This window comes from Hordeum vulgare, chromosome 2H, assembly GCF_904849725.1.
Source record: "Hordeum vulgare subsp. vulgare chromosome 2H, MorexV3_pseudomolecules_assembly, whole genome shotgun sequence".
In the NCBI taxonomy this organism is placed as follows: domain Eukaryota; kingdom Viridiplantae; phylum Streptophyta; class Magnoliopsida; order Poales; family Poaceae; genus Hordeum; species Hordeum vulgare.
The window spans coordinates 29,096,109-29,123,628 of record NC_058519.1 but is presented as its reverse complement, the minus strand read 5'-3'; the positions used below and the strand labels follow the sequence as shown (position 1 = coordinate 29,123,628).

Below are 27,520 nucleotides of genomic sequence, written 5' to 3'. Positions count from 1 at the left end.
GAGTATCCCTGTTGGAAGCATGAAGATCAGTGTGAGCCGTTGGCTGCACCATCGCGGCCTCAGGAGAAACAGCAGCAATAGGAGACCACCTTGTCTCCTGCACGGTTTCTCCCCTAGGCCGAGAGGAATCACCCACAACTGGTGATGAAGGAGTGAAAGGAGGCGTGTCATGTTCTCCTGTGTCTGCACATGCACAGTCTCGGCCTTCCTAGCCGACTGTACTGCGGAAGCTGATCGTCTCCGCACATGTCCATGCTTCTGTGGAGATAAAATCAGATTCGAAGTGGAAGCAGAACGTTGGATTGGAACATAAGGGGCTGCCTCAGCCCTCTCATCCTCCTGTCCAGAAACAGTCTCAAAATTGTGTGATGCGTCGAAGGACCCAAAGGAAAGTGTAGCCATGGGTGCCTTAGATGTAGAAAGTGCACCTCCAATAAGAGGCGGATTCTCCTTATTAGAGGAGGGAGCAGAGTTAGTATTGTCTTTTGACTATTTAGAATGCCGATCATCAGGATCGCCATGATCCTTGTCCCTATCATCTCCATCAACCATATGAATATCGGCACCATTTGGCTCCTTTTGTGACACCGTCTCGACCTCCACATCCAGATCATAGTGCACATCATCATAACACACTCCACATCCAGATCATAGTGCACATCATCATAACACCAGGGAGCAAAATTGGGTATTTGCTCTACATCAAGCACCATCACAAGCAATCTGGCAATCCCCCTTTTGCGTGTGAAAGGCATGTCGACTTTCTCATTCTTCCCAATCAACGATCCTAGGCTCCAGACAATGAGGAAGTCGTTCAGCAAAATCTCTGGAATGCCTGAGAACCTAATCCAAACCTTCTGCAACCTAGATCCCTGCGGTGCTGGTTTAATGCATTCCTCAAACTCAAGCAAACACTTGCTGCCACTAACCTTACTGACCCCAAAGGTGAGTAGCCGTTGAAGATCCTCTCTTCTAGGAAACTCAACCTGGAAAGTATTTTGGTCTACTATGATTGGTTCCCAACTGTAAGTCTCGGAAACCAGCCTTCTCATCTGTTGAGATATTTGCTCCGCAGTCAAATCACCATTTGTGACTTTGACAAGCCCAGTCCTAGTACTCTCAAGACGTGGTGGAGGAAGAACCGAAGTAGATCGTGGTGTCTCAAAAAACATAAGCTTGTTGTGACAAACACCATATATGTTCATGACTGACTTAGTAGCTGAAAGCAATGGGCACGCCGTGTCAATATGACCGGGCTTCTGACAGATGTCACAAAGAACCGTGGTGCAATCCATAACAAAGTGGCCGGGAACCCCACATCTATAGCATGTCAGTTTTTTTTTTTGCGAGCCGCCTTATTGGCTCGCGCCACTTCTCTGTCCTCTGCTGTTTTGGTAGGTGTAACCTGCGCGGGCACGGCGGTAGCGTTTTCACCGACCGCGTGATTAACCTCTTTCCACATTGGTCCAGAATTATTTCGACCGAAGTTGCGTACTCCACCGCAACCTCTCTGTCGATAGTTTGCTCCTCGAGCCCCCTCCACAAAGACACCGTCAGGAGGGTTAAAAGTCCGATGCCAGTGATTACCCCCTGTATTCCAGTTCGATCTACCCCCACCTGAACCAGCAGAAGAGTCGTACCACTGATTTCCTCTGAAACCTTGGTAACCACCACCACCAGGACGCTGGTGTCTACCAGGAGCACCACGTCCGGCGCTGGGAAGACCTCGACCGTGTACTGCAGAGGCCGGCCCCCGCTGCTGTACTGCCTCCCGCGAGGTATCATCAGCTGCAGCCGGAGCCACCGCAACGACAGGAGCATTCGATGGCGGTGTCGCCCCTGTCATCGCCGGCCCTTGTGCCACGGGAACTTGATCAGCAGCCATGGCAAACACAGAGATTCGTTTCGCCCTATAGTTACGCGATGGGAAGCCGGGCTGGGGATGTCTCTTCGTACGAGAATCACCCACGCCAGGAAACAATATAGAGAGATCTCGATCTCTGACGCCAGAGACCGATTCAGAACCGAACTCATTACGTAAAAGATTCGACTCGTGATCAGGCTGGACTTCTAATTGACGCTGGGCCATGTACCCAGATTCATCTATCCCAGCCGGCTCCAAAATAGACCCGCTCTGGCCAAGTATTTCTCTCAGGCGCACCTCCCTCGCCTCTCGGACCCCACGATCCGGTCTGGCCGAGGTTGGGCACGGCTGCCGTTGTTCCGTCGTTGACCGCCGGCGCCTCTGCTTGAATGGAACTTGTTTTCAAGAATCGATAAAATCCGCTAGAGTTAGTGCCGGTAGACGTACCTTGGGTATTGGACCCTTCCATGGTTTTATGGCATTTGCCGAAGTTCGCCGGTGAACCACTCGCCGGAGCACCTCCACCCTGTCTTCAACGTTGTCTTGTAACCCATTCCAGGCTTCGTCGGCCGCTGGAACGAGCCCGTCGATATTGTTTGCAACCTGCTCCTCTGAATATCCGCCCAGAATGGATTTGCATACGAGGTCCGAAGGCGTTGGAGAGGACACAGGCGTATGAGAGTCGTCTTCGTCGATCCGTTCTTCATCTGCTAGGGCCCAGAACCGACCTCCGACGTGGCCGACCGCAGCATTGACCGGCGGCGAGGCCATCTCATGGCCTCCCCTCGTCGCCCCCAGATCGCCCCTCCCTGTTTTGCGGAGTAGTTGTTTTCTTAAAAAATCCCCAGATCAGAAGAACCTGCTTGGGAGGTGAGGTTTCGAAAGTGTCTATAAGGGCGTGCTTCGCAAGCCGGACATGGAGGTCGCAGTTAAGAGAATGTCACATAATTCAAGGCAAGGGGTTAAGGAGCTCATCGCCGAGGTGGTGAGCGTACGTTGGTCGTCTTCGACATCGAAATATCACGCAATTGTTGGGCTACTGCAGGCGTAAGGGTGAACTTCTCTTGGTTTATGATTACATGGAAAATGGTAGTCTCGACAAGTACCTATACAATAAAAAAAGCCCAGTTCTGGACTGGCCTCAAAGGTACTGGATCATCAAAGGTGTGGCCTCGAGCTTGTTGTATCTGCATGAGAAATGGGAGCAGGTCGTTATCCACAGAGATATAAAGGCAAGCAATGTGCTATTGGATAGTAGATGAATGGACGGTTGGGCTTTTTTGGTCTTGCAAAGATATATGACCATGAAACCGTCGCTGCAGCTACCCACCTGGCTGGCACCATTGGATATCTGACACCAGAACTTGTGCACACAGGGAGGCCAACACCCTTCACCGATGTATATGCATTTGGCATGTTTCCCAATTAATGAGGTCACATGTGGACGTAGGCCAATCTTCACCAGCGAGGAAAAAATCGGGTATTGCTGGTACAGTGGGTGCTTGAGCACCACCGGAATGGCTCAATCCTCGACACGCACTACATGAATCAGCTATTTTGCCTACAGGTATAATCTTTGCCGTCAGCAAATCCTCGGGGTTAAACGGAAAACGGTTACTTTGCCGTCATGGGCAGACGACAAAAACAATACTATCGTTAAAAATAATAAAAAGTAGACGGCAAAAAAATACACACGGCAAAATAAAGTTTTGCCGTCAATTATTTGGCCAGATGACGGCAAAGGTAGCATTTTTGCCGTCTTCTTACGCACGGGCTGACGGCAAAAGTTTGTGCACGTCTGCGTTTAACGGGTCTAAACGGACACATGATTTGCTGTCTTTTATTTGGGCCAGCTGACGGCAACCAGTGAAAAAGATAAAACTTTGTCGTCTCGTGCTCTACTCCGAAGACGGCAACGAGTGAAAAAAAAACCAGCGACCCCAGCCCAGGTCGAAAACTGCTCCCGCACCTCACCTCTCGTGACACCCCTAAAAAAAAACTCACATCTCGGGACTTATTCTCTCGCACACAGGTTCCACCACTGGAGGTCACCACCGCCGGCGTCCCTTGTCGCCGCCACTGGACTCCCCGGCGGTCGCCACCTCCGGCCTCCCTAATGGCCGCCGCCGACGTTCTCCGCTCCCTTCCCGCCCCACCGTGAGTGAGGGGACCGGCCAGTTCGCGCCTCCCCGCCGGTCGCAACCCGGCCCTCTCCTCCCCGCCGGTCGCAGCCCGGCCCTCTCCTCTCCTCTCCAGTCGCCGCGAGCCTCCCTGTCGCCGCCGGTGACCTCCCCGGCTGCCGCCGCCTCCCTGCCAGTCGTCCCACCGTCGGTCACCGGTCGTCGTGCCCCCAAGGATCCAGGCCGGGGCTGCGGTCTCCCTATTATCACGTTGCAGGTCAGTCCAGTCTAGTTGGATTCTCGCGTTGTTATTTTCATAGAAAGAAAGTGCGTCTTTTTTTGAGAAAGAGAGAGAGCATGGTGTACTGGTGCGTGCGATACTGATCGACTGGGATGGGCTTCATCGTTTTGTCAGTCCCCGCTTAGAGAACGGTGCCTAGCAGCAGGAACTCATGGACCTGAATAACATGTACAAAATCTGACGATCGACTAGTCCCACTCGTTTTTCTTTGCGCTCTCTTTTTCTAGCGCACGCTTGACTCCAGCTAAGCCATCGACAGCGCATGCGTACCTGTACAAATCACTTTGCCCAAAATCAAGGTAGGGCGGGCGCCCTGTCTCGCCCTACCGGAGGCTCCGCCTGTGAGGTCAATGGAAGGGAAAACATAGGTTTAGTGTTCTTCTACACCTGCATGTTGAGAGAATGCAGTAGGAAATCAGACCACATAGGAAAACATAGGTGCTATTCAGGTCAATGCAGTAGGAAAACATAGGTGATATTCGCCTCCATGCTCAGGTGCTATCCATCACATGAAAAAATATCCCACTTCATCGGACATTCTGTTTATTGATGTGGCTTGGACAAATCACTTCATCGGAACCAGAATGTCAGCATCATTTCCGTTGGTTTTCTGCCAAGTATTCTGCAATCTTTAATTGATGGCCAACACCTGAATCATCAAATATAGAAACTAAGTATACACTCCTCTTCATATTTCCTTGTGAATGTCCCATGCTACCGAATTCATGTGATACAAATAGTTTGGCGTTCCTAAATGGTGGTGCTTATTTTCTAAATGGTGGTGCTTATTTTAACATCGGAAGACATGACACTTCAAATTGTGTCGTATTACTCTAAAGTACTTACACAATTTGTATACATGATAGTAGATGATTCTGAACAATTCTAAAGTTAGGTTTGAGATGGCCTGGCACTAAATTTGTTAAGGTTCCTTTGAACAGGGCCACCTTTTCTTCTCAATTACATCAACTTTTTAACAGATTTTGTTTTACTTTCTTTTTCTAGGAACCTTAACAGAACATATTATTTTGTGGGTTCTTTTTTCTTACTTATTTTCTTTAGGTTAGATGTTGAACTGCAAGATGATGTTGTTGATGTTGTTTATTAGATTGTTGTGTTAGTGCTGATGTTGGTTGTGCCGGTGCTTTTCATGTGCAGGGATCTTCTCTTCGTCTTGAGGAGCACCGTCGGTCCCGTTGTCGTTGCCCTCATAGTTTGACTTCCGCCTCTACAGTCTAGGTGTGAGCTCGACTATCATCTCCCCCCTTCCCTATTTGCTCTGTTACGTCGTCATCTGATGCATCTAGAGTTTTCTATCATGTCAAGTCTCGTAACCTAGGCGTCTCCCGTTCAAAAGGGCAGCACCTATAAATATGCATGTCTTTGCATATTTATAACCGCCATCCTTTCGAATTATCCACGTTATCCATGGACAGCCCGAGTACGTGTAGATTGGGTTACGTTTCCCGTGCTCTCTACTTCCGTTGGAGGCAAATTTCGTCAGCACCACCCCGTTGTTCTCCGGGTACACATTCTCTCGGCTTGTTGTCGAGACGTGTACCAGGAGAACAGCGGGGTGCTGCTGCTGAAATTTTGCCTTGGACCGGAGTAGAGCACGGGGAACGAACCCAATCTACACGTACTCGGGTGGGATTAGGACCCATATTTACCTATTAGAGATAGGATTGAATCCATGAATGCTCGTTTCCCTTTTGTATGATAAAAAATAAAACTATGACGTAAATAATATGACAAAAGCAATTAGTTATGTATCTACATGTAATTACATTATATCTAACTTGATGAATCTGAACAAAATACCCGTATTGTTAGTGCAAGTAGCGCTATGGATGATCGTGAGTGGATGTACACTGGCCACCCTAGTCAGGTTGGCATGACCGCTGAGTGGGTTGACAAGACCAATAAATTCATAGAGGCAACATTTGCTAGTGGCAAGAGAAAAATTTGGTGTCCCTGCTTGCAGTGCAAAAACTATAAAGAACAGACAAAGAAGATGATGTCTTTACATCTGCAGAAGCATGGGTTTAAGCCTGGGTATAAACGGTGGACCTTTCACGGCGAGACTGAACGTAGCAGAGAGGAGGTCGTTCGTCGGCACACCGACGATGACAGTACCGGGATCGATGTCATGGTAGCTGACTTCAACGATGCACGTGATGCGGGATCAGATGAAGAACCAGACGAGTCCGCGAGGGCATTCTTAGAAATGTTGAATTCGTCACAACAACCTCTTCACGACTACACAGATCAATGCCAGTTGGATGCCATCGGACAAGCAATGTCTATGAAGACCCAGTTCAACATGAGCAGAGATAACTTTGATTCAATGATGACCTCTTGGGGCCGCTCTCTCCCTGAAGGGCACAAACTGCCTAAAAGTTGGTACGAAGCGAAGAAAACCCTACGTGCACTTAAGATGCCGTATGAGCAGATACACGCTTGCCCAAACGGATGTGTCTTATTTACGAAAGAGTATGCAGACGACAAATACTGTGTCAAGTGCGGCTCCTATAGCTATACCGAGAGAGTCCTCCCTGATGGTACGAAGAAGCATACCAAGTTCCCCGCAAATGTTCTTCGGTATCTTCCAATCCTGCCAAGACTTCAACGCCTTTACTTGAACGAAGATACGACCTTACAGATGGTATGGCACAAATATGGGATAAGACGCGACAAGGATGATCATGGGAGACCAATGTTGATACATCCGTCTTGTGCCCAAGCATGGAAGAATTTCGATCGATTACATCCTGAGAAAGCAAAAGAGGCAAGGAATCCACGAGTCGCCATCGGACTCGATGGGTTCAATCCGTTTGGTTTTGTCTCAAAGGCATATAGTTGTTGGCATGTGTTTGTTGTTCCCCTCAACCTCCCCCCAGGCGTCCTAATGCAACGCAAGCACATATTCCTATCATTGATAATTCCAGGGCCCAAGTATCCGGGAAAGAATATAAATGTGTACCTCCAACCACTGATAGATGAGTTGAAAGAAGCTTGGGTGAATGGGATACAGACGACATACGACGCTGCTAGCAAGAAGAACTTCAATATGCATGTTTGGTACCTGTACTCAATGCATGACCTACCGGCGTTTTCACTTTTCATGGGGTGGTCTGTGCATGGGAGGTTCCCATGCCCTAGATGCAAGGCAAACCTTCAGTGTCGTTGGCTGCAACATGGTCGCAAGTATTCTTGCTTTGATTTTCATAGATAACATTTGTTGCCCGACCATCCATTCAGGCAAGACAAGAAGAACTTCATGAAAGGTGAAGTTGTCGAACACTCGGCACCACCTGAGATGACGGGTGAACAGATTCGTAATCAACTAGATGCTCTCGAGCCTGATCCCATCCATCCAGGGTATTTCTTGGGATATAATGAAGAACATGTCTCGACTCATAGGCCATGCTTCTGGGATCTCCCCTACTTCCATCAGCTCGAGCTTCCACATAACATTGATGTAATGCACACTGAAAAGAATATCGCCGAGGCCATTTTTGGCACATTGTTCAACATTTCTGAGAAGACGAAGGACAATACTAAGGCTAGACTAGATGTGATGCAGCTATGTGATAGACCCGAACAAAACTTGCGGCAACGCATGGACCGGAAGAAATGGACGACGCCACGGGCTAGGTTTGTTCTTACAAGGGAACAAAAGAAGGAGATAGTCATGTGGTTCAAAACTTTGGTGTTCCCTGATGGGTATGCAGCGAATCGAATGAGGGCAGTGAATCTTGATAAATTGAAGCTCAACGGGTTGAAGAGTCATGATTGGCACATATGGCTTGAGCGATTAATGCCGGTGATGATTCGAGGCTATATCCCTAAGGATGATTGCGAAGTATTGGCAGATCTTAGCTATTTCTTCCGTGTTCTTTGTGCTAAAGAAGTATCTCCTACTGTGTTAGATGACATGGAAAAACGGGCACCCGAGTTGCTCTGCAAGCTAGAGAAGATATTTACACCAGGCTTCTTTAGTCCGATGGAACATATGATTTTACACCTCCCATCTGAGGCAAGATTGGGTGGCCCTGTGCAGAACCGTTGGTGCTATGGACTTGAGAGAATGCAAAAGACTCTTCGAGCTAAATGTAGAAATAAATGTAGAATTGAAGCATCCATAGCCGAGGCATTCTTGGCGGAAGAGGTGACAAACTTCACGACATCACGCTATGGGGCCAATATTCCAAGCTTGCATAATGCGAAGTCTCGTTACAATACCGGCGACCCCAAACATGAATCCACTCTCAGCCTCTTCAAAGGGCAACTCAGACATGTGGGTGCTTCTAGTTCAAAGAATCTGGATGTGAAAGAGTGGAGCTTGCTTGCGTTGTATGTCCTCACCAACTTAAAAGAAGTGCAGCCATACATTGAGTAAGTGATTGGTACATCATGTAACACTTACTCATATGTTTGTGTCTAACTCCGCTCATTTCTCATTGCTCAGTGATTTCGTTGCTCAATTCTCTAATGAAGGGGTCGAACGTGATTCACTCGAAGAGTATGAGCTTCTTGCTGGCAACGAAGACGACAATTACGGTTTCATTTCTTGGTTCAAAGGAAAGGTATATATACTTCTTATTATGGAAGAACCTAAGTTGGTATTACGTGCGACTAATTCACCGATCCTTCTCTCTTAAACTTGTAGGGCACGTCAATATTGTACAACGAGTTGAAACAAGTTGCTAATGGCTTTGACTATAAGGTCGGTACGTTCGAGAGATACAACATCAATGGATATCACTTCCGCACACATGAGATCGAGGAACGTCGGCCGTTCTAAAATCAAGAAACACAGGAGTGTCGGCTATTTGCAATGGAGTTGAGTATTATGGAAGACTTGATGAAATATATCATGAATAGTTAATAAAGGAGAAAACATATAAGTAACTAATTGTTTTTCTCATATATCATGTCATTGTTAATATCATGTCATTGTTTTTCTCATATATCATGTCATTGTTAATATCATGTCATTGTTTTTCTCATATATGATAAACATGAATAGCTATCCCTAAATATTAATAAAGGAGAAAACATATAAGTAACTAATGTGTGTGCAGAAATGGCTTGATTATGTGCAACCTATAATTTTTAGAAGGGTTGATTATTTCTGCTATTTGTTTCACCTGCAACGATCAGTCGAAACAGATTCAGCAAATCATGTCTTCACATGGCATATAGTCATGGAGAGACCCACTTGCATTTTAGCCGAAATATCTAAAACTTTCAAGATAGCACATAGTCTATATTATCTTCTTGCAGTACAATAATATTGTAATGAGAAAAGCAAAACAGATAGCACATAGTCAGAAAAAACACCAGGCCCTCATCAGAATGGAATTTAGCTAATTTCAGCAACTTCTCCTTACCAAAACGACGGAATAAAATACTAGGGCTCAAAGCAGATATGCATGGAAGCAACTTGGAATTTACCTCATTAGCATCATCATCATACCAATCTAGACTGAATCTCCTCTTCTTCTTCTTCCCAGTAGCAGCCTGCTATGTCTGCAAACAAGTATTAGTACTCTATTCTCAAATCCTAGAAAATGACCTACTCGTAGTGTGTCACATTAATCCTAACAAACTTGATTAGAACAAAATACATGCTCATAAAAGTAGCAGTACTATACTATCATGAATTCCATATGTGCATTTGATATGGCATGAACCAGAACCAGAACCAGAAATTCAGAAGAAACAAATTCATAGCATGAGATGAATGGATCAGTTCATGAAGAACAAACCTAGTTTCAGAGTTGGGGATGAAGAATTGACGGGTGAGACTCATGCAGACCTATAGTGTTGAGTAGGGGAGCGACCAGTGTCCAGCGACGTTGGTAGCCTAGCCGGCCGCCGGCGGCGGCGGTGCAACAGCGGACCCGGGCGCATGGTGGACTGTGCGGAGCAATGTAGGTCGAGCGTCACAGCAGGCGGAGGCCGAGGGGACGATGTTGTTTCGTTTCCCATTTAATCGCTCTCATTTAATCAGTCGATTTTATTTTAATTACTGGAAAATTGCTCCTTGACGCATGCATTGTCTTCTTTCTCTTTTTTGGGTTTTGCAAGGGAGTGGGGGCACCAGGCCAAGGCCGACTGGGGGGCATGCTGGGGGAGTACTAGACATGTAAGGCAGGATTAGAAATTGAGTGGGGTCCTGGGCCCCCACTCACTTGAACGTGCGTCCGCCCTTGTGTTTAGGGAAAAAATATTATGTGTAAATATTGTCCAGAGTTACCTTCTACAGCTTTTTCCCATGTTCTTTTCCAAAAATATACCATGTGCAACAGTAATAATGAAGTAAGAATATATATTTCTCTTTAATTAATGCTTCTAGTACTTACCTATTGATGAAAAACATTTGTTTGTATATATAGTTCAATAACAACATTAAGCACTTCAATAGAAAAGAAAGAAAAGAATAAACAAATCAAATGTCTCCTTCGATTTCATTGGTACCTTGTATGCGTCCAGTTTTATAAACTCATGCATGGACAAAATGATGTAAAAAATGGAACCTATCACTTTGTTTTATGCAATTTGACATGCTCATTCTAGACTATTGAGTCATGGCTCGATGAATTGTGAGTACAACGACAACTGCACAGATTAGGACACTTGAAAAATACTTGATAATCAGGCGAATTTCTGAAGGAGAATGATCATGTGCATATACTACTTTTCGTCTTCAGGTTTTTTATATATTAGATTTTATATCATGGATATATGGTGCCACAAATCCATCTCCTTCAAGACTCAGTTCAGTATCATCATCACCACACAGATTTTAAATGGATCCCAGTTCCTTGTGGTGAAAGATAGATGCCACGATGAAAGATCAATTGATTACAACAATCAATAATAACGTATTGGCGCTGGACGTCCTAGCCTACTGATCACATTTCACCTGTGTACACATATATGCATGCATCAATGACGTGGATGATGGTTATATATAGTATGGACATGGATCTGAGCCAATTGTCTGCAGTTGAAGCCGCTTATATGCTCTCCCAGCTAGTATTGCATATAAATGTTCAAAATCATTATCAATCTATTCCTACTTGTAATGAAACATGTCCGATCACCATGTAGTTGTCAGTTATGTTTTTTATTTGTGAGTCTCCCTGCTTGAAGATTTTCTATGTGTTCCTCAAATTTTATTGTGTGCCAAGAACTGGATGATCTTTATTTATTGTGTGCCAAAATCTGACATATGTGCATGACTTCATCTTGTAGGTTGTCATACGGATGTTCTTTGGACTACGATATTGACATGAAGACATTTATCGTAATGCCAAATTTTATGTAGTAATGTCAAATATTATGACATGGATTATATATATGAAGTATATCTTTACTATTAAAGCAGGATCGAACGTCGTGATGGTTCAACCTACCGATGGTTCGACCTCCCACCCAATCCCACCTCCCCACTTAAAGAAAATCGACAGCGATCCCATCTCGTAAAAACCAAAAACAGAAACAGCTGCGTCCCACGAACCCGTCTTCTCCCAACCTGCTCGATCTTGATCCTCTCCATCTCGTGAGTCGTGACGCACCCACGATCTCCCCTCTCTTCTGCACGATCTAGCCATGCGCACGGGGAGGGTGGTCAACAAGTGCCAGCGGAGGTGAGAGGTGCTCGTGGCGATCTCCACCACCAGAAACCCCGATCTCCGGCAATGTCGCTCCACCAGCGGCCGCACCAGAAGCCGCTGGGCGCCGACTCCCTCCCCATCCCCACTGGCCCCGCCAACGCCGCCCCACCCCGCCCCCTGCCCCTCCTCACGCTCCCCTACCTTTTCTCCCTTCTTGCGCTCCTCCTCCTACTCGCCCTCCTCTTCCCCTGGGGGCCGCCCCGCCACTCCGCGCCGGCTTCCCTGTGGCGCTCCTACACGCTCCAAGACGCCGCGGCCTTCGCCGCGGCCTCCGGCAACGGCACCATCATCCCTTCCTCTCCAACTGGCTCATCAGCGTCCGCCGCGCCGGCCGCGCTAACCAGGTGCTCGTCATCGCCAAAGACTACGAGACCCTCGAGCGCATCAATGCCGCATGGCCCGGCCACGCTGTCCTCGTGCCCCCCGTGCCCGACGCCCAGGCAGCTCACAAGTTCGGGTCGCAGGTGTGGAGAAATCTCGGTCACCCCCACACCCAAGCTGTTCGATGAAATGTCCATGTGCGTGACTGTGCCTGCTCTTGTGTGCAGGGGTTCTTTAACTTCACCTCGCGGCGGCCGCGACCCTCGAGCGCATCAATGCCGCATGGCCCGGCCACGCTGTCCTCGTGCCCCCCGCGCCCGACGCCCAGGCAGCTCACAAGTTCGGGTCGCAGGTGTGGAGAAATCTCGGTCACCCCCACACCCAAGCTGTTCGATGAAATGTCCATGTGCGTGACTGTGCCTGCTCTTGTGTGCAGGGGTTCTTTAACTTCACCTCGCGGCGGCCGCGACCCTCGAGCGCATCAATGCCGCATGGCCCGGCCACGCTGTCCTCGTGCCCCCCGCGCCCGACGCCCAGGCAGCTCACAAGTTCGGGTCGCAGGTGGGGAGAAATCTCGGTCACCCCCACACCCAAGCTGTTCGATGAAATGTCCATGTGCGTGACTGTGCCTGCTCTTGTGTGCAGGGGTTCTTTAACTTCACCTCGCGGCGGCCGCGACACCTGCTGCAGATTCTCGAGCTGGGGTACAGCGTCATGTACAATGACGTCGACATGGTGTGGCTTGCCGACCCGTTTCCATATCTCGTCGGCAATCACGACGTCTACTTCATGGACGATATGACTCAAGTACGTACATTTGTTGTGTTTGTCGCTGGGGCAGTTGGAAGAGTGTTTGATGTTGTGGGGATTGTCGGTGCAGGTGAAGCCACTAAATCATTCACATGCGCTGCCGCCGCCAGGTAAGAAGGGGCGGCCATACATTTGCAGCTGTATGATCTTCGTGCAGCCAACAGAAGGGTCAAAGCTGTTGACGAGGAAGTGGATTGAGGAGCTCAAGGAACAACCCTGGTCGAAGAAAGTGAAATCAAATGATCAGCCAGCATTCAACTGGGCTTTACTAAAGACTACCGGGCAGGTTAGGCAGGCGCATCTAAATCTTGTGTGTAGCATGCAAATATTAAATTTGAACTTTGTTTTGTTGCATTTGGTTGAACTGGTCGTATGCATTTGTTTATTTGCTTGAACAAATTAGTGGCACATGATTCTGGTTAATAGGTTCAGGGCTGCTTAAAGTGTAAATTGATTTTCATGTATGCTCTGTAGTCTATGTCAGTTGAAGAACCAAGGAACTCAAATTTTCATATCAACCTGGACCATGCAAAAGGCTTATTTGAACTGTGCACAATCTTCAACAATACTACCCTGTACATTCTTAGAAATAGCGCTGTTATTCCAAACTTCTAATATACTCCCTCCATCCCAAAATAAGTGACTCAACTTTGTACTAACTTTGTACTAAAGTTAGTACAAAGTTGAGTCACTTATTTTGGGACAGAGGGAGTATGATTTTATGTGTGTGCTATCAATGTATCATGTGCTAATGTGTTATTTTGGTTTGTCAAACTATCAATATACTATGTGCTGTAAATGGATTTGCCTCTACATGTGCATTGGCAGTTGTTGTGTGTTATCTTATCTTTTTTGCCAATGTTTTTTTCCTTAAGGAAATCGGTAGGGAGAGATTCGCGTCGATGAGGAACATAACGTAGCGCCATTAGGTGGAGTCATGTTGAACTTGGGCTTAAGTTCTTTGTGTCTCTAATTGTCCAACCAGGCTCAAGTCCTAGGTCGAACAAACTCCCTAGGCCAGTCATGATTGGTTTAAGTTATGTTTATTGTGCAAGGTCATGTTACTAAGAGAGAAGAGTTTGAGTCAGATACCATGCATAGGATTCGTACCAAATTCACCAAGGCCACGCACACGAGGGAGGTGGCGAACGCACTAGACACATTAGCTTCACAGAGGTGACAAAGTCATGCTTGACTTCTGCTCAAGTTCTAGGTCCATCAAACTCTCTAGGCAAGTAGGTCACAGTTTAAATCTGTATTTTGCAAGGTTAGGATACTAAGAGACAAGAGTTAGTCTGTATTCAGGCCTCTTTTGGTTCATAGGATGTGAATATCACAGGAATAGGAAATTTGAAGGAAAAGAGTTACATGAATCTCAAATACTATGAACAAAAATAGGAAAAGAGATGTCATTTGGTTCACATGATAGGACTTTCTTTATTGAGTGTAGGCTAATGTTTATTTTCCTTTGTAATGTGGAGGATAGGAACCAATACTACATAGGAATAGAAATCTATCCCTATAAACCAAATAGCTCTAAAGGAAATTTTCCTATAGAATCATATCCTATAGAATTCCTACAAAGTTCCTCCAAACCAAAGGACGCCTCAGACTAGAAGATGAATACGATATAACTAAGGGATTATGATCTTCTGAGATCTAGGGGGATCTGCCGTCTGTCGTGATGGTTCGACCACGGTAGATCTCCTTCGGTAAATTATGAGAAATCCTCTGAGGTTTTTTTTTCCTCGTCCGCTGTTTGGAATAAAAGTAAAGTGGAGGGCATCCGAACATGCCTTTAGTCGTGTTGTAGATGTCTTTGGTGTTGATTATGATGTGGCTTCGTTGTGCTCTGTGGTTTATCTCATTAACATTGGCATGAGGTTGATATAGGTGTTGCATGTCTCGTAATAATATGGTGTGTGGCTATTAATCCTACTGATTAGCGTTGTAATGGCTGAAATGCATTGTATTCGGTTTCTTTGTCGTTTTCTTATCTAATGTAATGATATGCATGTGTATATGTATTATAACAAAAAGAAGTGGTTGGACATTGTGTCATAGTACTAGAGGCGGGGAAGAAGGTTGACTGGGTAGGAGAGGGTTTCATTTTGGCCCCATTTGAATTAGACATCGGTTGACACCACCCATGAAAAATCTGACTGACTTAAATAGTCAGTCCCATTTTTATAGTTTGACCTTGAACTTGTCAATTGTAACTTAATACTATTTGTAAGCCATGTCCAGTCATGTATAAGAATCTTAAACTCTTAACAGTGAACAACAACTTTGTGATACATTTATAATTCTTGTTGACATCAAAGCCGTTTCCTCAACTCACGTGGTCGCCGCCATCAGTCCACCTCATATTCGGTTGTCGTAAGTTCATGAAGGCAGGATGGACCATGGCCCTCATGGGCGGAAGGGATCTTGCCCCATTTATAGGTTCGTTTATGAGGTTTGTGTCCTATACAGAAAATCGAGATGGTGGCGATTGTCTGAAGATGAAATAAGGTTCTCTCCACCTAGCTCATGTCCCCAAATCAGTCAGAAACGGTACGTACCAGAGAAAGAAAAATAAAATAACCCAACGACACCTTCGTCACCACCGATCCCATCCCGCCGCCACCCCCTTCAACCTCCCGCGCGGGCCTTCTTGTCGGCGAGGTGAGGCGAGGCTGTGGGGGCGGTGCGCGGGCACGAGGAGAGGCGAGGCTGTGGGGGCGGTGCGCGGGCATGAGGAGGCGCAGGAGGACGCCTGTCGGCGGTGCTCCGTCGAGGACTTGGCGAGGGCGTGGGGCGTCGCGCGGGCACGAGGAGGCGCATGAGGACGCGGGACGGCGGCTCTCCAACGAGGACTTGGCGAGGGCGGCGGCCAGCGACCGCATCTTCCCCAGATCTCCACGAGGGCCATGGCGCCGCCGCCCCTCAATCTCGCCGGATCTGCCCACAATTCCATCCCCCACGCACGTCCCCCCCTTCCCAACTCGCTTCCGCTCTCCCCCCCGGCGAGACACCATCGGTTCCCCCTCCAACGCTGCCTCCCTCGTCTTCGGCGACGACGTTGGCCCCCTCCCGACGGATCAGCCCAACCCCAAGGCCCCCACACCTCCAGCTCCTCCGCCCCCACCGTTGGACGAGGGAGCCGCGGCGTGGGCCCGACGCGCGGCCGCGCTGTCGCTGCTGGGGCTCACCGGCGCTGTTACCACCGGTTCCCCCTCCAACGCCGCCTCCCTCGTCTCCGGCGACAGATCAGCCCAACCCCAAGGCCCCCACGCCTCCACCTCCTCCGCCCCCGCCGTCGGACGACGGAGCCGAGCGTGGGCCCGAAGCGCGGCCGCGCTGTCGCTGCTGGGGCTCACCGGCGCTGTCACCACCGGTCCCCCCTCCAACGCCGCCTCCCTCGTTTGGTTATAATGTTAATTAGTGGCTCTGGCTATGTGCTGTCTGGGACATTATAGGATGTTAGGATCCGCAAGTATTGAGCGCAGCAACTTTCAATCAGGGTTAGATGGTGCTTGTACCTTTAAATTAAATAGGAAAAAGATCAATCTCTCTACTTTTGATGATTGCTTCTATTGTTTTGTTATTTTCTTACAGCATCTGTGAGATACTCATTTTAATACAGGTGTTATAGACTTTTTTCCAACAACTCATTATGCTAAAAAGGGATCATTTAGATGCAGTTTCTGCTCTCACTCTGCATTTAACCAATTTACTTTTTGTTTTCAGGGTGTTTGAGGGTTCTTATTATGATGTGGATTCAGATGAACTCAGAAACAAATAGCATTGCTGTCAAAATCATAGGATTCTTCATCAAGCAATGCATCAGGATCAGATGATTGGGTCGAACCTGCTGCATATGTTCTCAACTCAACAACTCTTCTGACCAGGGAGCATAGGAATGTTTTGGATGCCTTCCGTCTAATGCAAAGACACCATAATGTTCAGGTGAATGAGGCCTAACCTATTTTCATATGCTCCGAAACTGCATGTTTGCTTATAACACTAATGTGTTATTGTGCCTCCAAGTTTTGAGGTACTGTCAAATTTCTGAACAGTTCTTCTCTACTTTGCAGAAAATGGTTATGTCCTTGTCATGTGATAGGACTGTATGGGATGTTGTAATGAATAACGAGGCAGTGCAAGAATTTAGGAGATCTTTCCACGATGGTATGTTTACACTGAAATGTTTATGATGAGCAGCTCTGTTTGGCATAAAACAGTATCACATATATCTGCTTACGGCGACATGCACCCGCGGCGGTTTAAACGAGGCCATCAAGGCAGAAATCTATGATCCCTGGAGGGGCGATGCACAGAGTAGGGCAATCCATCGACGACCGACCATCGTGGTATTGAGTATGATGCTCCGTTCCATTCTACGCCCAGGTTCGATTTCTGTTTTATCCCTCCCCTTTCCTTCACCCACATCCGTTGGGTATTAGCATGGTTGGCTGCCACTACTAGATGTCGATATCGCTGTGTGGTACTCTACTGCAGGCAGCCTTCCTTAGGCATCCGTCTCTGCCGCCATGGTATTGGTACGACCGGCTGCCGATATTGTTATGGAAAATCCTTAACAAACTAATTTCACCATTATGTGATTTGCTGACACATCTCATGTTATCGATATTAGTAAAGGGTTTTCTGTTATAAGTTTTACCAGGAGACTAGGCATCTTTTGTTTTCAAAACAATAGACTTGTGCATAGTTAATTTGACTTGAATGAAGCAGGTATTCGGATTCCATCTTTTTATTTGCTTTCATGCACAAAGGCTACTTGATCTTGATAAGCTTCAGAAGATTGCTGTAAAAACTGTACGAGTATGTGAACGTGAGAAATCAAGCTCTCCCATATGAACATTCCTTGTACCATTGGATATGACCCAGCAAGCAATATGATTACCATGCGAATGAAGCGAAAGACAACATTCTTGACATTTGTGTTCATCAATATCTCAAACGCATAAGTATGTCTTAGTTTGTAACAGATAATTATCATTGATCTCTTTATATACATTGTTGATTACATTGCAAATGGACTGAAATTCAATTTTTATATACATGTCTAATTTTGGCATCGATCTCTTTATATACATTATTTATTATTTTGACGGGTACTACGGCGGGCTTCCACCTGCTTGAGCTATATGCATTATCTTTATATATGTAAAATCAGGAAAGGAAGAAGCCCGTGGCAATGCACGGCTGTTCTACTAGTATATGTAGTAATGCCAAATATTATGACATGGATTATGGATGTTATATATATAATGTATGGATTATGAATGTGTTATATGCTGTATGGATTAAGGATGTTATATATATGATGTATGGATTATGGATGTTATATATGATGTATGGATTATGGATGTTATATATATGATGTATGGATTATGGATGTTATATATATATATATGCTGTATGGATTATGTTATATATATGCTGTATGAATTATGTATATATGTTGTGTATATATATATATGTTGTATGAATTATGTCTGTTTTGCTGTCATGTACAGACTAGAAAGACGGCAAAAAATAGACAATATTTTGCTGTCATGTACAGGCTAGGAAGACGGCAAAAAATAGACCATATTTTGTTGTCATGTATAGGTTAGGAAAACGGCAAACAAAATGTCATATTTTGCTGTCATGTATATGTTAGGAAGACGGTAAAAAAAATGCCATATTTTGCTGTCATGTATAGGTTAGGAAGACGGCAAAAAGGCTAACGTCGTCCGTTAGTTAGGCCGTTCCGTCTTCTAACCATTTTTTTGCCGTCTAACAAAAATAGCTGACGGCAACATAATTCCATAGACGGCAAACATTTTGCCGTCTGCTGTCCCGGTCGCTGACGGCAAAGACGCCCTTTGCGGGCACATGGTCTGACGACATTATTTGCCGTCATGGGCTGACGGCAAAATTTTTGTCGGCTGTAATTCGCTCTTTGCCGTCTGTAGCGTCCTGACGGCAAAATGCTCGATTCCTATAGTGACGGTAGATCCACGACTCCAAGGGGAATTCAATAGGGAGGAGGTAACCATCGTGCTCAAACTAGGTTTGCTATGCACATACCCATTGCCTGATGTGCGGCCTATTATGCCGATGGTCATGCACTACCTCGACTATGGTGAGTCGCCTCCGGATTTATCTCCGGCCTACATGAGCTACATGGTCCTTCTGCAAAACGAAGGGTGTAATTCATACAACATGAACACAACATGTTCCGAGGTTGCAACGAGTGTTGCCACTGTATCTTCAGCAACAATTTTGCGGGACGGAAGATGAAGGGTGTATGTAATTGATCTCTCTCTCTTTCTCTCTCTCTCACACACACACACACACACAGGCACACAAACAACCCCCCCCCCCTTCTAATCAACTCATGACCTCAACTAGATCACTTTTATTGTCACCATATGATCCCAATCAGCCCAAGGAGCTCTAGTACTATGGTACAAATTCAACGTTTCATAGTGGACTGGATTATGAGCTATATTGGTTCTGTTGTATTACACAGTTGAAGTACTCCCTCGTCTACTTTTCCCTTGATAAAATGTCTATCTATGTCATATGTTTAGTTATGTGATGGTTGACTAGATTATTCACTATATTGATGGTAGCTTAATTTTTCACAGTAAAACTAGAGACGTGTACCACTAAATAATTGTAATTCTGTTAATAAAAAAATTCATCCAAGACAACTCACATAATCCTAATGCCATTGACCTAAAGTCATCTTCTATCATGAAACTTGCAACGACACTTTGTTTCTTACTTCTCCAACGACAGCCATGGAGATCACTGTGACCATAGCTCCACTAGGGGTGGCGAAGCCCAAGAAGCCCGTGCTGCAGACCATCATCGACCTCTCTGATGTGGTTTAGAGCACGGCGTACGTTGGGTTCTCGTCGGCAACTGGCATTATTATTGTTTCTGCAAAACACGTCGTCCTCGGCTGGAGCTTCGCTCTGGACGACCCTGCCCCTGCATTGAACATCTGAGGTTTGCGATATCACGCATTGTCATTATCACTCCGCTGGTCTTAGCGGTGATGCTGGCTATGCCTATAGGCATCGGAATCTACATATGTGTAAGATGAGTAGATGACAGTGTCTCAAGTACTCTGAGGTGCGCGAGGCAGTGGTGGAGCTGGTATCGAATTACGCCTAGGCCAAAACAAGCTTAAATGATGCACTCTAGTACAAATGTTATTCTGTCTAGGCCTCTGCCCTAGGCCTATCTCCGCCACTGGCTGAGGACTGGGAGGTCCCGTTTGGCTCCAAGCGATTTTCATACAAGGACTTGTTTGGACCTACTCCCTCTGTACTTGTAGTTGAGGAGGAATAGAACAGTTCTCGTCAACTATAATTACGTAGGAACTGGGGAAGTAACACGGTAGTACGGTTTTAGATTATTGTGACAGAAGTGTGATCATTTTGCTAACGGATGATGGCCTTCGTAAGATAGCAACACAAAGTTGAGCTGCAATTTCGACTTGTGCCCAACAAATTAGTTGTGAATTTCTGATGCTCATCTTAATACAGGGTCACATATATACGGATCAACACGACAACGGCGGCGATGATACCTAATAAGTGTCCAGGGCCGTGTCAAAACCGGTAATAATCCCCATATGACTTTTCAAGTGGAGAAGACTCAAGAACGACGACTTGAGACCTGTGGCTGTTCGGCATGACCGGCGACTCACGTTTCCTAGCAGAAAACGATTGCATTTAGCCATATGTGGTGTGTAGACACTGCAGTCATTTTCGGGCAGCATGGAAGAGAGCTCAAATTCTATATCCCGTCCATGCATTTCTATTTCAGTCGGTACACGTCCAACTCGCGACATGGTTCAAAGAATTTTGCTCGCTCCAACTCGGAAGCACCGGTAAAGGGGGAAAGCTCGCTTCATCGCCCTACCTACCGTTCACAAATTCCAAGCACCATAGCCAATAGCCAAGGACAAAGAGACCGGCGAGCTAGCGGTCCTTCTTCGCCGCTGGTGATACGAGAGCCATGCTTCTTCTCGGGCCTTACCACTTGGTCGCCCTGCTCCTGCTCCTCGTCGCTGCGGGCCGCTGCCTCGCGGCCACCGGCCGCGGCGATGATGGCCGGCGGTTCGTCTACAACGGCTTCATCGGCGTGGACTTGACGCTCGACGGTGCGGCCCAGGTCATGCCGAACGGTCTCCTCATGCTGACCAACGGAAGCCTTGGAGTGACAGGCCATGCCTTCCACCCGTTCCTGCTGCCGTTCCGCAACGCCACCGGCGCCATGCGGTCCTTCTCGACCATCTTCGCGTTCGCCATCTTCGGTCAGTACGACGACCTGAGCAGCGACGGCATGGCCTTCTTCGTCTCCGCATCCAAGGAGACGCTTTCCGGTGCGCAGTCAGGCCGGTACTTGGGCCTCCTCAACCAAACCAGTAATGGCAACCAGAGCACCCGCATCTTCGCCGTGGAGCTAGACACGTCAAAGGACGCCGAGTTCCTAGACATCAACAACAACCACGTTGGTGTCGACGTCGATAGCCTGTGGTCGCTCCATGCCACCCCCTCCGGGTACAACGATGATGGCACCGGTTTGTTTCAGAATCTAAGCCTGATAAACCGGAAGTCCATACAGGTGTGGGTTGACTACGACGCCACGGCCAAGGAGATCACCGTGACCATAGCTCCACTGGGGGTGGCCAGGCCCAAGAAGCCCCTGCTGCAGACCATCATCGACCTCTCCGATGTGGTGCAGAGCACGGCGTACGTTGGGTTCTCGTCCGCAAGTGGAAGTATTGTCACTGCAAAACACTTCGTCCTCGGCTGGAGCTTCGCTCTGGACGAGCCTGCCCCTGCACTCAACATCTCGATTCTGCCGGCCCTTCCACCGGCCAGCCCCGTGCGGTACCCCTACAGCACCAGGTTAGCGATATTACCCAGCGGGATTACTCTGCTGGTCTTAGCAGTAATGCTGGCTTTGGCTATAGGCATCGGAATCTACATATGCGTAAGACAGAAGCGTCTCAAGTACTCTGAGGTGCGTGAGGACTGGGAGGTCCCGTTTGGCTCCAACCGATTTTCATACAAGGACTTGTTTCATGCGACCAAGGGTTTCAGTGACAAGAACTTGCTTGGGCGGGGAGGCTTCGGAACCGTCTACAAGGGTGTGCTTCGAGAGCCGGAGATGGAGGTTGCCGTGAAGAGGATGTCACACGATTCAAGGCAAGGGGTAAAGGAGTTCATCGCCGAGGTGGTGAGCGTTGGTCGTCTACGTCACCGTAACCTCGTGCAATTGTTGGGCTACTGCAGGCGGAAAGATGAACTTCTCCTGGTTTATGAGTACATGAAAAATGGTAGCCTTGACAAATACCTACATGGTAGAAATGACCAAGTCCTATGTTGGTCTCAGAGGTATTCAATCATCAAAGGTGTGGCATCAAGTTTGTTGTATCTACATGAGGACTGGGAGCAGGTCGTCATCCACAGAGATATAAAGGCAAGCAATGTGCTCCTGGATAGTAAGATGAATGGAAGGTTGGGCGATTTTGGTCTTGCAAGAATCTATGACCACGAAAACGCTGCTGAAACCACCCATGTGGCTGGTACCATGGGATATCTTGCGCCAGAACTCTCGCGCGCTGGGAGGCCAACACCCTTCTCCGATGTTTACGCATTTGGTGTGTTTCTCCTAGAGGTCACATGTGGACGCAAGCCAATCTTCATTGATGATCAAAGCAATCGGGTGTTGCTGGTCGAGTGGGTGCTTGAGCACCACCACAATGGCTCAATGCTCGACACGGTGGATCCACGACTCGGAGGGGAATTCAACACAGAGGAGGTAACCATTGTGCTCAAATTGGGTTTGCTATGCACGTACCCGTCGCCCAACGCACGGCCTATCATGCGAAAGGTAATGCAGTACCTCGACCTTGATCAATTGCCTCCTGATTTATCACCGGCCTACATAAGCTACATCATGATGGCACAAATGCAAAATGAGAGGTTTGATTCGCACGACATGGCATGTTCTCAGCCCGCGATGAGTGTCGCCACTTTGTCGGGTGAGTCAGTGACAATTTTGCGAGAGGGAAGGTGAAGCATATATGCAATTGAGTCCCTCCCTCCCCCTCTATGTTGATTTGATAAAGGAAGTAAGGGGTTGTATTAAGAAGCTATGCTCTGTTGTTGGACTGCTCCGTCCGGCGTGTCTGAACTTGCCGATTTTCATTATTTAAATGTTGGCTAATCAATGTATGTATAAGCGATTAAGAAATAAAAAATGCTAGACATACAAAGAGTTACATAAGGTTACACGCTGACTAGGATTCTTTCTTTCTAACTAACCACTCCCCCCTGATTTTCAAAGGGGATGGGGCCCTCATTCCCCTTAATCTCCAATCAAAATCCACATCTTTATAAAATCCATGTAAACTTATGTATGTGTAGCATTACTCTTAAAAAATATTTCATGCATAACTTTGAATGTTGGACTATAAAACTACTCTCACAAATCATTGATCAGCTTCATGACATGTAACTGTGTCCACCAAATGAATCGGTAACAACAAATTGCGTGCTCAGGAAAACTATATTCGTTCTCAACGGGCTACCAATAGTCCGTTGAGAATGGTAACTATGGCTCGATAGAAGAACTCCTTCAATAAAAGGACAAAAGTCAATCACGAAAACTATAACCGTTCTTCACCAATCCTTTGACCTTTTACCGAAAGTTAAGTTGGATCTGACCCGGCTGCAATTTTTTTTTGGATCTGACCATTTTGCTTTCGCCAGAGCCCTTGGCGGTAGGGTATAACAACCTATCGCCGAGGCCTCTGGCTGTAGGATTGCACGTTTATCGTAAAAAAAACTGTAAGTTGCGGACATAGTGCGCGCGTGTGCCTATCGCCGGACCCCTTGACGGCAGGATCACATGCGTTACCGACAGCCTCTCCGACGGTAGGTCATTTTCCTACCACCAGGGACCTCGTCGGTAGGTTTTTATACCCTATCACCAAGGGCTCTGGCGGTAGCAAAAGGGTGATATCCGATTTTTTTCTCAACCGGGGTTAGATCCGGCTTAACTTGTGATAAAAGGTTAAAACAGTGAATTTTGCCGATCAAGCTCTGTCCGGTTGAGTCAGTGGGCACATCTGATGCGTGGACGCGCGGTTGTGTGTCATTTGAGCATCGATCGAGCACCTGCGGGTGCGGCAAATTCATGGAGCAGGCTCAGCTTGTGCACAAGGTCGCCACCGAAGGTAACGACCTGCCCGAGGCCGCGCCGCCATGGACGGCTCCGTCAGCTCGGAGACCTCGCCCGGTGTGTTGCTCCTGTCCTTGGTTTTCTGTACGCGCGTGCTACTGTCTGAAACTACATTAGCTCTTCTTGACTAATTTCAGGCTCGCCGCGGAGGCGTTCCACGGCGTGCACGACCAGGCCACGTCTTTGTCCACACTGGCACGCGGCCTCACGCTGCGCGCGCGGCGGCTTGAGGCGGAACTGCCGCTCGATCGGGGACGAACGTCTGCGCCGTCGTCAGAGTGAACAGCCTTGCTTCCTTCACCCACGAAGCCGCCGCCGTTGCTAATTCCAGCTTTGGTACGTGCCTAGCTATGCCTGCACATATCCAGTTTTGTCATCAGACATTCCGATGCACATATACGTACATACGTACTTATTCTGTCAGCAATTTTACGTCGCAATGCAGGCCAACCCGTGCAGCTAAGAACAACCCATTGCAAGCTATCAGAAGACTGAAAAGATTCAGGCAAGTAGCCAGCTGAATGCATGCAGGAGAGGATGTTCACGCTGCTGATATCACCAATGGAGATACTAATGGAGAGCTGTTTTACTCGATAAGGAGCCTGAAGAAAAAAAAGGTCACCAAGAAACACTAAGAAAAGACCCTGTCCATGATGGCTTTTGATCCCTTAGATCAAATCATCTGGGAGGATGTTACGTGCAAGCTAGCAACCAAGCAGGCAAGCTGTTGGACGGTTAACAGTACACGCGTATCTATCCCTTGGCTGGCTAGCTTCAACCGGCCGACGTCCAGCGATTGGATCGATTTACTTTGGCGACAGCGATGAAACCTCACGACGGAACGGAAAAACTGATCGATGGCCAAAGCCTCGTATTGAGCCTTGTATTATTTCATATTGCTTCTCTGATGTTACAAGCAACATTTCTAGGGTGCCTTTTATACACGTTCACAAAGGGACTATGAAAATAGATTAGGACTAGGTATCCTGATACTACTAGACTCGGTTTGGCTTTCTTTCCTAATCCTACGTGTACAAGAGCAACATGATTAACTTCTACATTCACCTCCTTAATCTTGTCTCTTGACTTCACTTCTTGCACTTCGACTTTCTTCCTCATCTCGATGAAGTTCTGTCGACCGAGGGACTTGGTGAGAATATCGGCAAGCTGATCTTTCGTGTTCACATGTTGAACCTCGATCAACCCCTCCTCAGTGCACTCCCGGATGTGATAGAACCGGGTATCTATCACTAGTGGGGACGAGGTCTATAGCCCCGGTTCACCAACCGGGACTAAAGGCTTAACCTTTAGTCCCGGCCCTGTTATAATCCGGGACTAAAGGTGCTTCACATGGGCGCCTCGTAGCGCCCCAGGGGCAGGCCCTTTAGTCCCGGTTCGTTACACGGACCGGGACTAAAGATTTTCAAATTTTGCTGGTTTTTGGGTTTTTTTTGAAAGAAATTATTTTTGGGTTTTTGGGTTTTAGGGTTTAGGTGTCCGGAAGATTAACGTGATGCCTCGTTTGGTGTTCGGGAATTAGTTTTCATATAATTTAAATAGAAATAATTATGCATATATATATATATATATATATATATATATATATATATATATATATATATATAAGATTAACTTATCTTACAAGCGAGCATATATATACAATTATATGGAGATCTGAATTATCGGGACTAGAGCCCGTCTATTCGATTACATGGACGAACATCAGTAATGGCCCTTAGCTACACTAAATCGTCCTTTGTCATCTATAGCTTCCGTCCTCAGAAATCCCGCAAGCTCCTCTGCAACAGCAATCGCGCGTTGCTCTGGTAGGACCTTCGTCCTCATGGCCGTGTGCTATATAAGAAGAGGAGATGAATATAAATATCAATCATGATAACAAAGAATGACGGGTAAAAATAGAGGTGGGAATGTTCATTGCTTACGTCGAATCTGTGATCCTTGACATCAGAGGTAAACGTGCGAATGGTCTCGCAAACATAGTATCCGCATAGATGCGTTCCTCGTGGCTGCAGGTCGCACTTTACGAGAATAGAATATATATAATCAAAATAATAATCTAGCATCATAAATATATTGAAAATTAATAGAAGTATATCATACTACTACTTACCTGAGCCGCTTTAAAGGTCAGCTTCTCAGAAAAGTTACCGGGAGTCACGCACTTGAACCGCTTCCAAACCCTGCCCGACAAGGATAATGATTTGCTAAGTTTTTCATTAATTGATATATCAGAAAATCATCGAAAGAGACCGATAGAGCGCAAGAATGATTAAAATTATCCTTGGAGCATGTCCTGCAGGCTTTCGAACTGTTCCAAGGGTCTCGATAATGGGTCGAAGGCATCAACTCTTCCCTTATCAATTTGAATGTCCAACAGAATCCAATGGAAGCTTATCAATTACACTTATAAGTGAATGGACACAACAGAGTAAAGACCCTTACCTGAAGTTGTATGGAAACAGTATGTGGTCACAGAAATTTTGATCTATTAGAAACCTTAGAAGGTTTTCCTCCGTCTCCTTGGGTTTATCAGTTAGCGTCGCTATATGTATTTTATCTGGGTCAATAAACCCAATATTTAGGATGGTCTTACTTTTACAATCCAGAATCTTTATTCTGCATAATAGAGTACAAGTTATATATAGACAATGAATTGAAATAACTAAACAAGTTATATGTAGACAACGAATTGAAAAACTTACACACAATAGCAACTCATAAGCGATTTGTCGAGGGCGTTGCCATTGTACATCTGGAAGAGTTCATCAAAGTCGATATGGATTTCTTCGGAGCGGCCGTAATACTCCCGTGGGACACTCAGCACGATCATCGTTCTCCCATTATTTGATTCACTTAAGTACCATTGATGCAAGTAACGCATATTTGTTGGTAGATCATCTTTGCTGACCAAAGGCTCTTCCATGACAAACTATGGCTTAGGGGCTACCACAGCCTTGGGTATCCTGTCGTCTTGGGAAGCCAGCAAATCTTCAACCGAGATACCGCATTCAGCCGCCAACTCCTTTGCTCTTTCAAAAGCTTGCCCCTGCACCGGAGGGGGAACATTCTCGGTTAACACCTTGAGGGGTGGGCTCGACTGTTTGGCCTGTTGTCCAAGCTGAGGAACGTC

At 46.7% G+C, this 27,520-nt stretch overlaps 1 protein-coding gene, 1 long non-coding RNA gene and 2 pseudogenes across 2 annotated transcripts; all 4 read left to right on the top strand.

Moving 5' to 3' along the window:
- The window catches only part of LOC123424627, a 47,652-nt pseudogene extending 28,254 nt beyond the window's left edge, over window positions 1–19,398 (top strand).
- On the top strand, window positions 11,799–13,503 carry LOC123424628 (annotated as a pseudogene).
- LOC123424629 lies at window positions 17,090–18,189 on the top strand. The gene is made up of 2 exons (XR_006621713.1): window positions 17,090–17,496; window positions 17,842–18,189. It is a non-coding gene; the product is annotated as an uncharacterized LOC123424629 (long non-coding RNA).
- Window positions 19,399–21,041: 1,643 nt separating the features above from the next.
- Window positions 21,042–23,320, top strand: LOC123424626 (L-type lectin-domain containing receptor kinase SIT2-like). The gene has a single exon (XM_045108264.1). It carries the CDS (start codon window positions 21,133–21,135, stop codon window positions 23,200–23,202), a length of 2,070 nt encoding a protein of 689 aa, XP_044964199.1. The 5' UTR covers window positions 21,042–21,132; the 3' UTR covers window positions 23,203–23,320.
- The last annotated feature ends 4,200 nt before the right edge of the window (window positions 23,321–27,520 follow it).

Coding starts and splice junctions, on each gene's coding strand:
- LOC123424626 (XM_045108264.1), top strand. CDS start 21,133: ATGCTTCTTCTCGGGCCTTACCACTTGGTCGCCCTGCTCCTGCTCCTC.